At 48.2% G+C, this 13,400-nt stretch overlaps 1 protein-coding gene across 12 annotated transcripts in view; it reads left to right on the top strand.

The window, feature by feature from the left end:
* CREB3L1 (cAMP responsive element binding protein 3 like 1) overlaps positions 1–13,400 on the top strand; it is a 61,428-nt gene that overhangs the window by 22,652 nt on the left and 25,376 nt on the right. For 3 of the 12 annotated variants that reach the window (XM_027705867.1, XM_027705877.1, XM_027705856.1), the window contains exon 1: positions 13,117–13,392. The exons of 6 other annotated variants lie outside the window; for them this stretch is intronic. In XM_027705867.1, coding sequence (XP_027561668.1) covers positions 13,276–13,392 — 117 coding nt within the window. In that variant the 5' untranslated portion in view covers positions 13,117–13,275. Of the gene's footprint in view, positions 1–13,116; positions 13,393–13,400 lie in introns of those variants that run through there. 3 more of the 12 variants (XM_027705966.1, XM_027705919.1, XM_027705929.1) reach the window with 2 other exon arrangements.

Below are 13,400 nucleotides of genomic sequence, written 5' to 3'. Positions count from 1 at the left end.
TTATCCTATATGACCAGGCAGTGTGACAAGTGGCATTTTCTGGAGCCTATGGGGGGACAGAAGAATAGAAGAAGAACTGCTTGTCTCTGTGGGTTTGCTCCTTGAGTGCAAACTGGCTGTTGTGTTTACTGTATGCTCTTTCCTTCAATATTGACCCAGCCTGCAGAAAGGAGAGTGGCAGGACTGTACATAGTGAGCAGGCTGAGAGCGGTGGTGGTGCAACTCATAAGGAGATCTTCCTCTGAAGATGAAGAGAGGCTATTTCACCATGGATGACTGTCACTCTTATAAGAAGCCTGTACACACTTCTATTCCTCTTATGACTACTACAGGGACATAAATAGCACTTAAGTGGTGCTTAGGTCTTGGACTGACCTTTGGTCTGAGTGAGTTTCATGCTCTGTATACTCCTCACCATCTCAGTGCACATTGAGGACGAAGAACTCAGGCAGATTTGATCACCCACTTCTTAGCCCTTCCAGTTGCTAGACACGGCAGCTCTGCTGTAATGGGAGGCTGGGTCTCTGGAACTGATGGTAGTCTCTCATGGGGACACATGCAGCAAGCATTTTGGCCCTCTATTCCTATGCCTCATAAAATTTATTCAGTAACACACGTATGGTTAGTTAGCCAAGTACTGGGAATGGAAAGGCTGTTTTCTTTAAATTTTGCTTGGAACTTGTCAGTTGGATTCCTGGAGGATCTGGAGCATAGATACAGAGAGATTTGGTGGGGCCATCAGACCTGGCCTGATGGAGATGAATCCTAAAATAATAGTTCCCAGATCTTCCCATTTCATTAGTCTCTTTGGATCCATCTTGTGGTTCCTCCACTTCATGTCCCTGCTGCTCCTTACTGTCTCATGGCGGGACTTATGCCTGCAGAATTGCTAGCAGCAGGATGAAACCAGAACTGTACACAGCAGTCCATGGGTCTCTGAGCATCATCACCACAGGGTCACCACCAGTAAACATGTTTCCATTTTGGTAATGAAGAGGGGGAGAGACTTGAATTTCATTTGGAAGACTAGGTCAATACTTTCTCCAGAGACTGTGGATCATTCGCGTGTCCTACCTGCCAGGAAAATGATAAATATTTGGGATAGTCTTCCAAAATAAAACATTCATCTGTTGGACAACTGCCTGCATGTGCTGGAATCCACTGTCCTACGTGCTCAGCCAAAGTGGGAGAACCCTCTGACTGTGCTGGTAGGCCAGAGCCAGGAGGTTGCAACTCAGAGCAGGACTGCAGGAAGGCATGTGTCCAAAACAGGGTTAAACAGTGGAGCCAGAGCCATCATCTTGGTGGGGAGAAACAGGAAGGACTTTGGTGAAGTGCTTGGAGAGTAAACAAAGGGAGCATTTGGCAGAAGGTGGAAGTACATCTGTGCATACAGTCCACTCCCACTGAGGAAGGGTGTCAGCAGCACCAGCTGGGAGATGCTGTATTGCTCAGACCATGTCTGCCAGGTGATCCCCATCCCCTGGCAGCCATTCAGTGCCACCACCTCTTTCAGAGAGGAGGAAACCTGAGGTCTCATTTGTACAGATGAGACTGCAGAAAACCTCTGAGAAAACCCATTGGACCTCCTCCTGTACCAGTGCAAATGCCTAAGCATGGTGGGTGTGGTGGCTTCTGAATCCCATGAGATGTGTTGAGTTCATCAATGCAAAGTGTCTTCTGCTGCTTGGGAGATCATCTGGTACTGCATTGGTCCCATCCCATGCTGCACTGCTCTCATCCAGTGCTGTGCTGGTCCCATCTGGTGCTGCACTGGTCTTGCTGAAGCCTGCAATGGAGCTGTCTCTGGTATAGAGAAGGAAACTGGGAAAGAAGAGCATTTTTCTGAAGCAGCCACTTAAAGGGGAATTTAGAAGTAGGGATTTCATAGCCACCGGTGTAGCTGCACTGTTCAAAATAAAGCCAGGCTGACACCTCTATGACACAATCCTATATTTCCTCTGAGAAAGATCTACTCCTGTGCTTGCTCCTTTTTTTGTCAGTACTTCCCTGTAGGTTTTAAGACTGTAGTATTTAATTAGCATTTGGTAATTACTTGTTTCCTATTTAAAGAATTCTCAGTGTTAAAGGAAGCAAAGAAAGAGGCTTAACTCTCCGGAGTTGTCTTTGTGATGGCCACATGGCAGGTCCTCTTCTCACAACCACAGACAGGGTTGTGCTTGATACAAAGATATGATTCTCGAGACCAACTTGTACCAATGCATTCCAAGGAAGGGATGAGTCAACCCACTAAAGCCTGTGTGTCCTTGTACTGTTGTGCAGTCCACTGCAAGAAACCAGATGGTTCACAAAAGGCAGTTGGTGACTCTCCTTGCTGCAGAGTTACAGGGAAGCAGATAGGGCACCAGCAAGGAAGCTGTGCCTAAGAAATGGCCAAAAGCTGTCTCATTGGCTGGGAGATTTCCCAGGGAAATTCCAGGCATGTGCTGCAAGGTCAAGTGCAGTCACTTACACTTCACAGGCAACCTTGTGGCAAGCATTGTTCTTCAGGAGAAGTGTCTATTGGAGGAGCCAAGTGTGTTAGTCCTCACTTCCAAGCCAATCTCAGTCCTGGGATTACTAACCCCACCAATCCCCGTTTTTTGCTGGGGTCTGTATTCTCTTTACACATCTGAAGTGCTGGGACTTCATGTCTCCACGTGGGAGATGAGGACTGATAACAAAGGTGGAACCAAAGCCATGTTTGCCATGTTTCTTGGCTGAGCCTTGTGCTGGCACTGTCTCTGTCCCGCTGCAGCAGGTGACTTCTGTGTTTGCAATGTTTGGTATCCTCTGACTGAAATTACGAATCCTGTTTTCAAGCTGGCATTAGGACAGGGTGGGTGCTTGCATGAAGCCCTTCTCTTACTTTTTCCTGTCTTTGGAGCTCAACTTGTGTTAGATATTTTCTTGAGTTGGTGCCTGAATGTTCTGCAACGTCCCTCAGAGCAGAAATAGCTGAAAGATTGTGAAGAGCCAAGGGCATGACCAGAGTGGCAAGGGACTGCAGGTATCATACTGAAAGACAGGCTGTGTCTTTCAACCCAGTTGCTCCCCATGTCTGCCATGCAGTGTTTACATCTATCTAACTTATTCCCAGCTGCTCAAGAAAACATTTTTTTCTGCTTTGCTGTAGGGTCACACCATTTAAAGTTTTTGTTTCCCATAGTTCCTTGAACTGACCTGAACACTCCAGCCTTATCCTCTCACCCAACCCCTTTCTGACTTCTTTACCCATCTTCTTTTCTCTTTCTTTGCGTATCTCCTTTACTCTTATTTTCTTAAATCCTTCCAGGGCTATCTGCCTTTGAAATCATGAAGAGCTGCTCTGGTTTGGTTAGTGTCCAAGTGATAGATGCTTGACACTGATCTTGACATGTCGTTTAGCCAGAACAAGGTCTCATGAAGGTTGGAACTGCACATATCCGCACACTGTTTCACTCCTATATTTCTTGTCCTATTTTATCTTATCATTTTCTAAGACTGCAAAAATTCCCTGTACAGTACTGTGCAAGGCTATTCTCCCTGAAACTAATATGTAATTTAAAACAGTACTGGGGTAATTAGTACCACCTCTAGCATTCAAAGGTGAATAATGTCTTATGTGAGGTCATTCGTTACGATCATGGTCCATCCTGTTCCAGAGGAAACTCACCCCTGACTACCTCAGAAAAGTTTCTTTTGGCTTCTTTACACTGTGATTTTGTCTTGATTAGGAAAGATGTTTGCTTAGGTCAGTCTGGCTGACCCGATTAGCAAAGCCTGCTCAAAATGCAGTTAGCATTTTTCCTAGAATAGATGCAAAACATAACACCTTCAGCTCAGCAATCTGTGTCAGGAGTTCCCCTGCAACTGGAATGTCAGGGCTTCCTTGGGAGGCTGGAGGAGAACTACAACTTGGGCCTGACATCAAGCATTTTACAGAGGAGGGAGCTGGATACTACATTGTTTTTGGACAGTCATGTTGGATTGTCAGCATCCCTCCTGCAGGTGAGCTTTCTTTGATGTCCAAACAACTTCCCCTGTGCTGAGCTCCCTGCCAGTGTCATGGATTCTCCTCTTGATAGCAGGGCACATCCAGAGAGAAGCACTGCAGATCAAGAATAACACATCTCTGTTGTTCGAGGTGCAGGGAGTCTACCATGAGAACCTGCTCCTGTGTCTGCAATATTTGCAGTCCTCTCACTCCTGTGAGAAGAGCTTTTCCCCTCCAGAAGAGGTAGCTGAGGCAGAGGGAAACCAGGATGACAAAGAGGACCCAGGTCCAGAGCCTCAGTAGTTAATTTTTGCATGTCATAACAGCTTAATGTTAAATTAGTTCAGTAAACTCATGACAGTTGAAGGAAGGAGCTGGGCAAGTGCTTTTGGCTGAGCTCACTGCTGCCCTGGGGGAGGAACTGCAAGCCAGGCAGCTCAGGGAGGAGGAAACCAGCTCTGACATTTGTAAAGACTGTTGATGGAAGGTTTCTTTCAAAGACTTTTCAGTCTTTCGATCTGGGAGCTCTTTGCCCGGGGAGTGCTGGAAATCTGGCTCTTCTTTCCAAGCAGATGTGGCAAACTCTGAGAGTTGACAAGGTGCTGTTGAGCCACAAATGCTGGATTGCCAGTTGAATGACGTTGGGTTTGTTTTTGTTGTGTTTCTCTCTTTATGATCAGTAGTGCAGTGAGGTTGTCAGGAATGGGAGAACTGTATCGTAGTCCTGGCTCTGCCAGTTACTACTTAGTGTGTGATCCTCAGGGCATCACTTCCAGCGATACAGCTTTTGCTTGCTATAAAAAACTACACGTTCTTACTGACATGGGGCAGTGTCATCAATAGGTGAAGCAGATCAATGAAAAGTTAGACCGGGATGGGGTTTTGCTAGTAAATATCTTCCGGGAAAAGTTCAAAGGAGCTATTACCTTACTTCCCTGGTTAGAGTCTCTTTGAATGTCTTTGCAGCTATACATGATATTAGCAACATTTTCAGTTTGGCTGATCTATTCTACACTGATCTCCCAGCTATCCTTCACCCCTCTCCTGTTTCTTGTCCCTGTGGACTGCATGTGTCTGATTTTGACCTCAGATACTTCAAGCTAATCCAGGGTAATCTTTCTGTGTCAGTCTAAATGACTGTGTTGGTCAGCATCAGGATTTAAACTAAAGTACTTGGCCCATGCTGTTGCTGGCCTGACCTCTTTGGGCCTTACTGAAAACCAAACAATTTGTGCTTTATATAAATCCAGTGAATGGGCTGTACTCATACCTCATCCTCCACTGCACAACCAGATCCTGGCTCAGTCACAAAACCTAACTTCTCCCTGGGTTTGATGCAACTTGCTGAGAGCACCCTGTTACATTTCTGCCCAAAACTGCTGCATGGTCAGGCCTGGACTGAGTTCCCAGGCTCCCAGACTATGTCTCCCCTGGTTTGTAAATGAGAAGGAGGTAACAAGATAAAAATACCAGAGTGTCATGGCTTTATCAGTCCCCTAGCAGGGCGTTCAAGACCCATGTCATCCCTCCTGCTTCTCAGCGCATCGTTTTGCACTTTCCCTTTCTTTGGAGGTGCCTTTTCCTCGCAGTAAGTCTGCCAGACTTGTTGTAAAGTTAGGATCATCATCATCCATTGGGAAGAGTGATACAGAGGTTGCTTTTCCATTCTCTGGTGCTTCTCCTGCTCTTCAGGTTTTGTCAAATATAGTTGGCAGCAGTCCAGTGGCTGGATTAGCAGTAAGTAATGAGTAAATGGCCTGCAGCCCTTTTTCAGACCTGGCAAAGCACACACTTTTCACTTTTTTCTTACATGTCTTTGAGTCCTGTTTTTATCATTCTGGGAGAGAGCTGAGTAGCAGCACATGCTGCTCTGGTCAATGCTGGGGACAGAACAGAGGGTGCTGCGCTCCTTTCTTTGTTGCTAATTAGTACCAGGGTGGTAGGTAGAGGCTGCTAGTGAGGACAGCAGAACTCCCCTTGTAACTGCAGCCACAGCGAGCAGTCAGTGGCAGCTGCAAGCAGCTGGGGTGTGAGTTGCAGCAGAGCAGGAGCAATGCTGATTTCTTAATTTTCCTACATGCTTCAGGCTCCAGGGGAGCAGCCCTGGCAGCCTCCTCCTTTGTGGCCAGGAGCTGAAGTCCCAGGTGAGATGAAGGCATACATTACTGTGTCAAGCCCAGCAGCTACATAGCGTGATGAGGTCACAGCCTTGATATCTACAAGTAAGTGACAGAGACCGTGTCCAGATCAGTTGCCCGTCCACCGGTCTCAGATGCCTTTCTGACATTTGATGAAACTGAATTACATAGAGTTGTCAGAGGATTTTTTTTTATTATTTTGGAAAAGGGAAGAGGGAAGGAGGCCAGAAGGGATGGAGAATAGGGAAAGAAAGAGGAAAGAAAAAGCAAAGACAAGAGAGAGGTAGCTATGCAGTTAGCATTTCTGAGCCATCTGGACCTGTTGGCGTGGCCCCAGCTGGACAGGCTTGCAGGTTTATCCACAGCATGATGTAATCCTCATTGTCCAGCATTTGATTTTTCTCCTTGTGCTGGATGGCCTCGTATCTAGTGCATGTCTGGAGCGGGCATTTTGATTTCCTGTTGCTATTTGTGGACTTTTCCTGGCCGATCCTCAAGAGCACTCGGGCGGTTTGCATTCCTCAAGCAGAAGCAGCAATGCCACCCCGCCGGCGGGAGCGGAGGCCAGCTGCAGCCAGCCTGCCAGCCAGGGAGAGGCAGCTCCACACAGGCAACCAGCTGTGCTTTGCACCGTGCTGCAGCTGGAGAGAGGGTGACACCTCTGCCTACTGCTTGGGCCGCTGCAGCTGAGCTCAGGAGTCTGCTCAGCCTTCAACACCAGCACAGAGAGGGCTGGCAGGACTGCCATTCCTGGATGCTTGTGGGCTTCCCTGCCCTACTGGGCCTTGCAGCAGAACAGGAAGAAAGAGAAATTTATTTGACCCAAGACCTATTCCTCCCATTGGTAGATGTGAGTAAAAAGCAACAGATAATCTCAGTCTCTCTCCCTTGCAATTGCCAGCACTAAAGAGCACCAGGACTCTCAGCTGCCCTGTGAAGCAGGTAGGCTTCCCAGCACATGGGAAGGGCATAATCTGACGCTGCCATATGCCCACTCTTGGTAGTGGAAGGCCTGTGGTCCCCTTCCCTCTATCACTATGTGCCATTTCCAGGAGGAAGTGCAGTCTAGTGGGAAGAATTCCGACTCGGGTTCTCTCTATGGTCTGTGGGAGACAGCCATGCCTCACGGAGACCAGCCATCTCTTTTTTTCTCAAGTCCTTCCCAGCACATGAAATGAAGGTTTGCATGTCCTCCTCCATAAGAGTACACTGTTTGAAGGTCTTTAAGTTACAGGAGGTACTCAGTCGTAAAGCAGCCTTCATCACTACATAAACTCAACGTGTGGAAGTGCCGTAGGTCCCCTCCTGCCTTCAGAATCAGAACAATTCCCAAGCTCCTGTATGGCTGGGAAAAACTGAGATGCTTGGAGGATGAAGATGGGGTTTCTCTACAGCATACCACTGCTGCAAGTAAATCTCAAATCCAGAGATACAAGGGGCCTGCTTCAGACTATGCCATTTTTTACTCTGCCTCAAGAGATGTGGGTAGCTGTATGATGATACATTAGGCAACAGTTTGACACTAGCAGACAGTCCTCTCTCCCTCACATCATGCCCACATGCCTCCCTTAGCTTTGTTTCCTCCACAGGCTTGGGAATGGGGAAGTTGAGTGCAGTGACCCCCAGGGAGCAAAATTATTTTCAGCAGAGAATCTTACTGCCTGGCTCAGAAGTCCTGGTTGCACCCAAAGGGAGCAGAGCTCTGCTTTCATAATACCCCAGGGACTGCCTGTCCACCAGCGATGGACTCCCTGGAACCACAGAGCTGAGCTTTTCCACCCGACTCAGCTCTGCTGAGTGCAAGAGTAGCTCTGGAAAACGATGGCCTCATTTTAAACCAATTGGCAAAACTCTTGCATCTCTGCTGGGAGTGGGCCAGGGATTCTGAGTCACTGCTTGAGTGGGTTGTGGCCAAGGTAGTCTTACCCAAGATATTAAGTGAGAGAGGAGAGATACACCCAGGAGTGCCAGCAGAAGGAGAAATAGTCATGACCACAATTAATAATAATATAATGATGAAAAGATTCAGAAATGCACTTCCCACTCCAAAAATGAAGTTTGAGGACAATTCGAATGCTGTAAAGAAAAGAGAAGAAAGAGTCAAGAAAGACCGCCAAAGCCTGCATGTCAGCTGCAACGCAAGGAGTCCCGTCCAGCTGGCCAAGGTTCAAAGAGCTCCTATTGTCCAACAGCATTTCCAAGACACCATTCAAAACTTTCAGAAAATGAACCCAAGATGCAGGGTGAGATTTATCACACAATGAAGGCAAGCCAAATGTGTGCACCATTTCAGAGAGAAGAGGCAAGAAGGCAGCGAAAGAGGAGCACAGCAGGGGAGACTCAGGGAGCAGAGGCATGAGGGAAGAGGTTGGCATGAGAATGCCTGGTGCTATAAGCATCCAGGCAGGAACAGAGGTCTGGCTGCATCTGTGCTGGGACATACACTGGGCACTTGTGAAGGGTTTCGTCTATATGGAAAACACCAATAATTGGGAAAATTCACTTAGCGTTGGGGTTAAGGGACAGAAAGGGATGTTCTCACTGATGCTTCTTCTCTTTTGTTGCACATAAAACCATGGTGGATACTGTTATGTTATGCACATGATGGATGGTTATTGTTGCTTCTGGTCCTGGATTATATACCTACAAAATAAGGCCATGTCTGAAAGGATGTCCAGAAGCCAAACCACTGTAGATTTTATCTTGATTTTCTAAGGCTTGCACTTTGCACTGGCCACCACAGCAGGGCTGTAACTTCTTTTGCCACAGGAATCACTCACTTCCCCCTGTGAATTGATTATGTTAAAATCTAGCAATTAACTACACAGAAAGATAATTTAATCTTTGAATCTGCTGCTAACGTGGAGTTACGTGACCACCACTTGCCATCATTAAATAAGTCCTTAAGTTTTCCCTGCCTGCAATGTGACCAATGCTGTTTCTGCTGTCTGCAGAATAACCCGGCAGGGTGGCCATGCCATACCACACTCCACAAATTAAAAGGTGACTTGGATTTGTTCTCACGAAGATCTCTGGTAGTAAGGACTTTTTTATCTAAGAGCAAAAGGCCCGAGAAAACACTTTGGACACTTAAACTAGAGTCCCTCTTTGCAATGACTCATATGTTTGGTGACTGTATTTAGCTTCTACAACAGTTGATTTGGTTGTGTTTTTTTTAAGGGGTGGATTTATCTGGAGGCATTAAACTGAGATCAGTTGCACATGATGAGTTTGAAGCAGGAGACATGAATGCAGCTCCTGCACTCAGCTCTGTAAGGAACCATATTTGATTACCAGAATGGTTCCTTTAGGCCCTAAAACCCATGAAACTGTACATCATCTCCTTGTCCTGCTCCAGGGACATCCAGAAAATGGATTCATAAATCCACCAGCTTCTGCAGACACCAATCCAATGCTGGGATGCAGATGTCTGCTTGATCTCAGACACAGGAACTTTCACGGCAGGAATTCAGGGCATATTAGGTTTCCTGTCTTCAAAGGAACTTGGGATCTTTTCTTCTCAGAAGCTTGAGTGCATGATACCATGCATCTCCACATTTCTACTTCTTTTGAACAGCTACAGGGCACTTGGCTGCTGGGCCTTGTCATGAAGAAGTCCAGCTTGAAGAGGGCATAGCTCGAGAGCCAGGTGTTGTGAAAGGGTTTTCAGAGACTTCCTTTCTCCTTCAGCAGTGATTTTCATCCCATGGTTGAAGTGACTGCCTGATCTCTGACCAGTCAGATATCCATCCTCATCTTTGGAAATAAAGGGCTTTGACCCCCTGGTTCACCAACATCACACCGACATCTACCCCAGGATGGTGTTAATCCGGGATGCCCCAGTCTAAGACGAATAGTCTTAGAGGTGCTACTGCCTTTTGTGGGCTAGGAAGGATTTCCCCATTCTCCAGAGACTCTGGTTTCTGCAGCTCCACTGCTATGGTGAAAATGATACCCTCAGCATTGAAGCTGAAGTTTAATTTCCTATCTACTGCTCAGGGCACAGATTTTCCACTGGGATGTTGGCAGTAGGTCAGAAATCTGCATTCCAAGTCGAATTGCTTTGAAAACTGTCCTGGGGCGGGACCCCATTCAGTCTGCTGCTTGCAAAACCCAGCCTGGCCACTGAAGAGAGTCCCAGCTCTTGCCCTTTCAAGATTTTGCATGAAAATCCCTCACATCCTTGAGTCAAAATCAGCTAGTCCATACTTAGTTGTTCTGTAATTGTCCTTTACAAAGGCCCAAGGAATGAAAGCCACCAGTAATGTTTGGTATTAGCTGCATGCCTCAGCTTTTGGACTTGAACAGAGTACAACTATCTTCCTCTTCCCAGTCCTGCTTTTCTTTATGGGTCTACAGGGACCTGCCAGGGGACAAAATGTGAATTATCTCTGATTTTGCTCTCTGAGCACTAAAGAGAAACAGTTTCAATTAGACAAATGAAAATGATTGTAATGATAATACAGACCTTTCCTCCTTTTGTGGTTATCTCCCAAAGAAGATTTCCTCTATCTCCCAGTGTGCCTTTCTTGATGTCCTGCAAGATGCAGAAAAAAGGCTCATAATGGTATGGGGCTGACAGGCTGTCTAAGAGCGGAGATCTGCCAACTCTGGTAACTTCAACTCTGTACTGGGCAGGGCCAGAAGCTTCCAAGAAAGATGGAGGCAATGGTGGAGTGGCATTTATTCTAACTTATCTTTGTTATTGAATGTAAATGCTCCCATCCCACTGACTGGTGCTCAGCTTGAGCAATTGCACCTCTCTAATTTGTTTTTAATTGTATTGAACATTCATGCTGCATTTCATGTCTTTTGGTGATACTGTGACCCAACTTCACGTCAGCATGGCAGGATTGTTCACGGAGAGTCATGCAGAGTAAACCAGTATTTTCTTTCATTTGCCCTATCTGCTGCCTTTCATTGCACCACACATCCCTCACCATTAAGCAGAATTGTTCCACAAACTGCTCAGGCAGACATGCCACACACAATTAAATCCATGTAGGCTTTTCCAGGGTAGATTTGCCTCTAGATTTGCAAGGCTGGGCCAGAGATGCATCCCTAGGTTGTGCAAGGATGCTGCATGCCTACAGGCATGGCTATGGACATCCAGTTGTGTTCTTGCTGCTGTGCCTCTGTGGGGACTGAGAAGGGATGGATGTGTTTGGGCTCTGCAAAGGGCACACCTGGATGAAGGTGGATCGGGATAACATAGCAGATAGGGCCTTCCCAAAACTGATGGATTCTATTTTCACACATACAGACATAAAGTTCACATGAACTTCCTCCCCAAGACACTCCACTCCCCCATCATGGTGTGGAGTTAGGGTGTCACTGAGAGCCTGCTGCAAATGCAGCTGAGGCTGCCATGTTAACACAAAGCACCAATTTGGCCAAGAGAGCAGAGATGACAATACAGCTTCTCTCTCCAGGAGCTACTGCTTGTGTGAAGTTTCTGCCTGGAAACTGTACTGACCTTGGCTTGGGAAGGAGCAAAGAAGAGGAAGAGACCCCTGCCAGCTTGCCCAGGGGTACCTGCATTCCCACGGAGAACAGCTCCTACGCATCTCTGTTTGAACACAGCCCAGCTGCCACCATGATGGCTCAGAAATAAAGGCGACTTTGTTCTGTAGCAAGCAGGTGTCTTCAGTTCTCCAAGTTCAAGAAAAGCCTTGAAGGACAAACTTCTTATTTACCTTTCACAGACTCCTAGAAATACACCCCAAATCTTCTGCCAAATGAGGGCTAAGAGCAGCTGATCTAAATGTTTCACCCCAAGAGGGTTGTGTCCACTTCTGCGCATGGTTTAAGTCCTGCTCTATTTTTTTTTTTTTTATCAGTCGGCTGCAAGGCAGTTGTAAGCCAAAGGAAATTTGGGATGTTCATTGCATATGTAGCATACAGACAGTAAAAGCACTCTGAAAAGCAGAGGCATTCCTCATTATCCTCCAGGGTGCTGCTGCTCCAGGAGGAGGGGTGCTCCTGTCTCTGCAGATTCAGCAAGTCTCATGCAATAGGCAAACTATGTACTGTAGCTGCTTCCCACTCCAGGCCAGTGGAGCTGATTTTGCCAAGGGGTGGCTGCCATTTCCCCCTCCTCCCTAGCACGTGCATACCTGCCCTGCACTGTGGCACCCACAGGTGATTGGAGGGCACACAGATGGCCACGACACTGTGGCCACACTGCAGTGCCACTTGCCTTTTGATTCACGTCGGCCTGCGTTCTGCCTTGCTTCAGTCACTCCTCTTGCAGGGCACTCCCAGTTTCTCCCACATCACCACTGCCCATGCCGGCTGCTAATCCTATTTATGCTGAACACACCAGAGCCAGATGGGGGGACTGCAGCAGCACTCAAAGTGCATCCACTGGTGCTGCTGGGAAATCTAGTCACAGGCTAGTGGATTTCAATTTCCCACATACCTTTTTCTCCCTTCTTTTAATTCTTTCAGGAGCAAAAACATTGAAGTGAAATACTTAACTCGCCCTCTCTCCCTGAGCTGGTGCCTCCCAAGGTTCCTTCCCAATGAACTGCAGGCTTGTAAACTCTGAGCTATTACACAGCTGCAATCTCGGCCACGGAATTTCGAAGGGGTCTGTGTTGTGCACATGCCTTTAACAGCATCACCCGCTCCGCCAGCTGATGGCTTTGTCCCCCTTGCGAGGGTTGTAGGGGAGGAGGGGGAAAAAACAGGAAACCTTCCTGCTTGCCAGGAAGGTTACAGCAATTCGTGGGAGCCGTATGTGCCAGAGGGTGCCTGCAGAAGGGCCGGGACGGTGTTTCCTGGGGCGCTCCCAAAGGATCCCGGCAGGAGAAGGAGCGGCCCGCGCCGCTCCGTCCTAACCCTGCACTCCTCGCGCCCGCCGCGCGCCGCTGGCAGCCGCCTCCCATTGGCCGCCGCTCGGCGGCGCCGGCCAATGGGGGGCGGCCGCCGCTGCGGGCCGTTGGAAGCGCGCCGCGGCGACCGTTACCCGCCGCCGGCGGCCCCGCGCGCGGGGGGGGCCGGGTGGGACCGCCCGGCCCGTGAGGGGCTGCGGCACCCGGGCCCTGCGTGCCGCGCCCGCAGTCGCCCTCCCCTGACTGTGCCTTGAGCCGCCGTCGGTCCCTCCTAGGTCCTGTGGCGCCTAGCGCTGGAAATTGTAAATCCAGGACCTTGGCACGGATGCGCGGTGGAAGGAGGTTTCCACAGCGAGTTGTGCCTGAGCCTTGCAGAGGCGAGAGGAGACTCCGGGGAGAGCTTATCGCTCTCTACAACTACCTGAAAGGGGGTTGTAGCTGGGTGGGGGT

Source organism: Neopelma chrysocephalum, unplaced genomic scaffold, assembly GCF_003984885.1.
Source record: "Neopelma chrysocephalum unplaced genomic scaffold, ASM398488v2 Primary Assembly neopelma1_24, whole genome shotgun sequence".
Lineage (NCBI taxonomy): Eukaryota > Metazoa > Chordata > Aves > Passeriformes > Pipridae > Neopelma > Neopelma chrysocephalum.
This window is presented reverse-complemented; position numbering and strand designations above follow the sequence as displayed.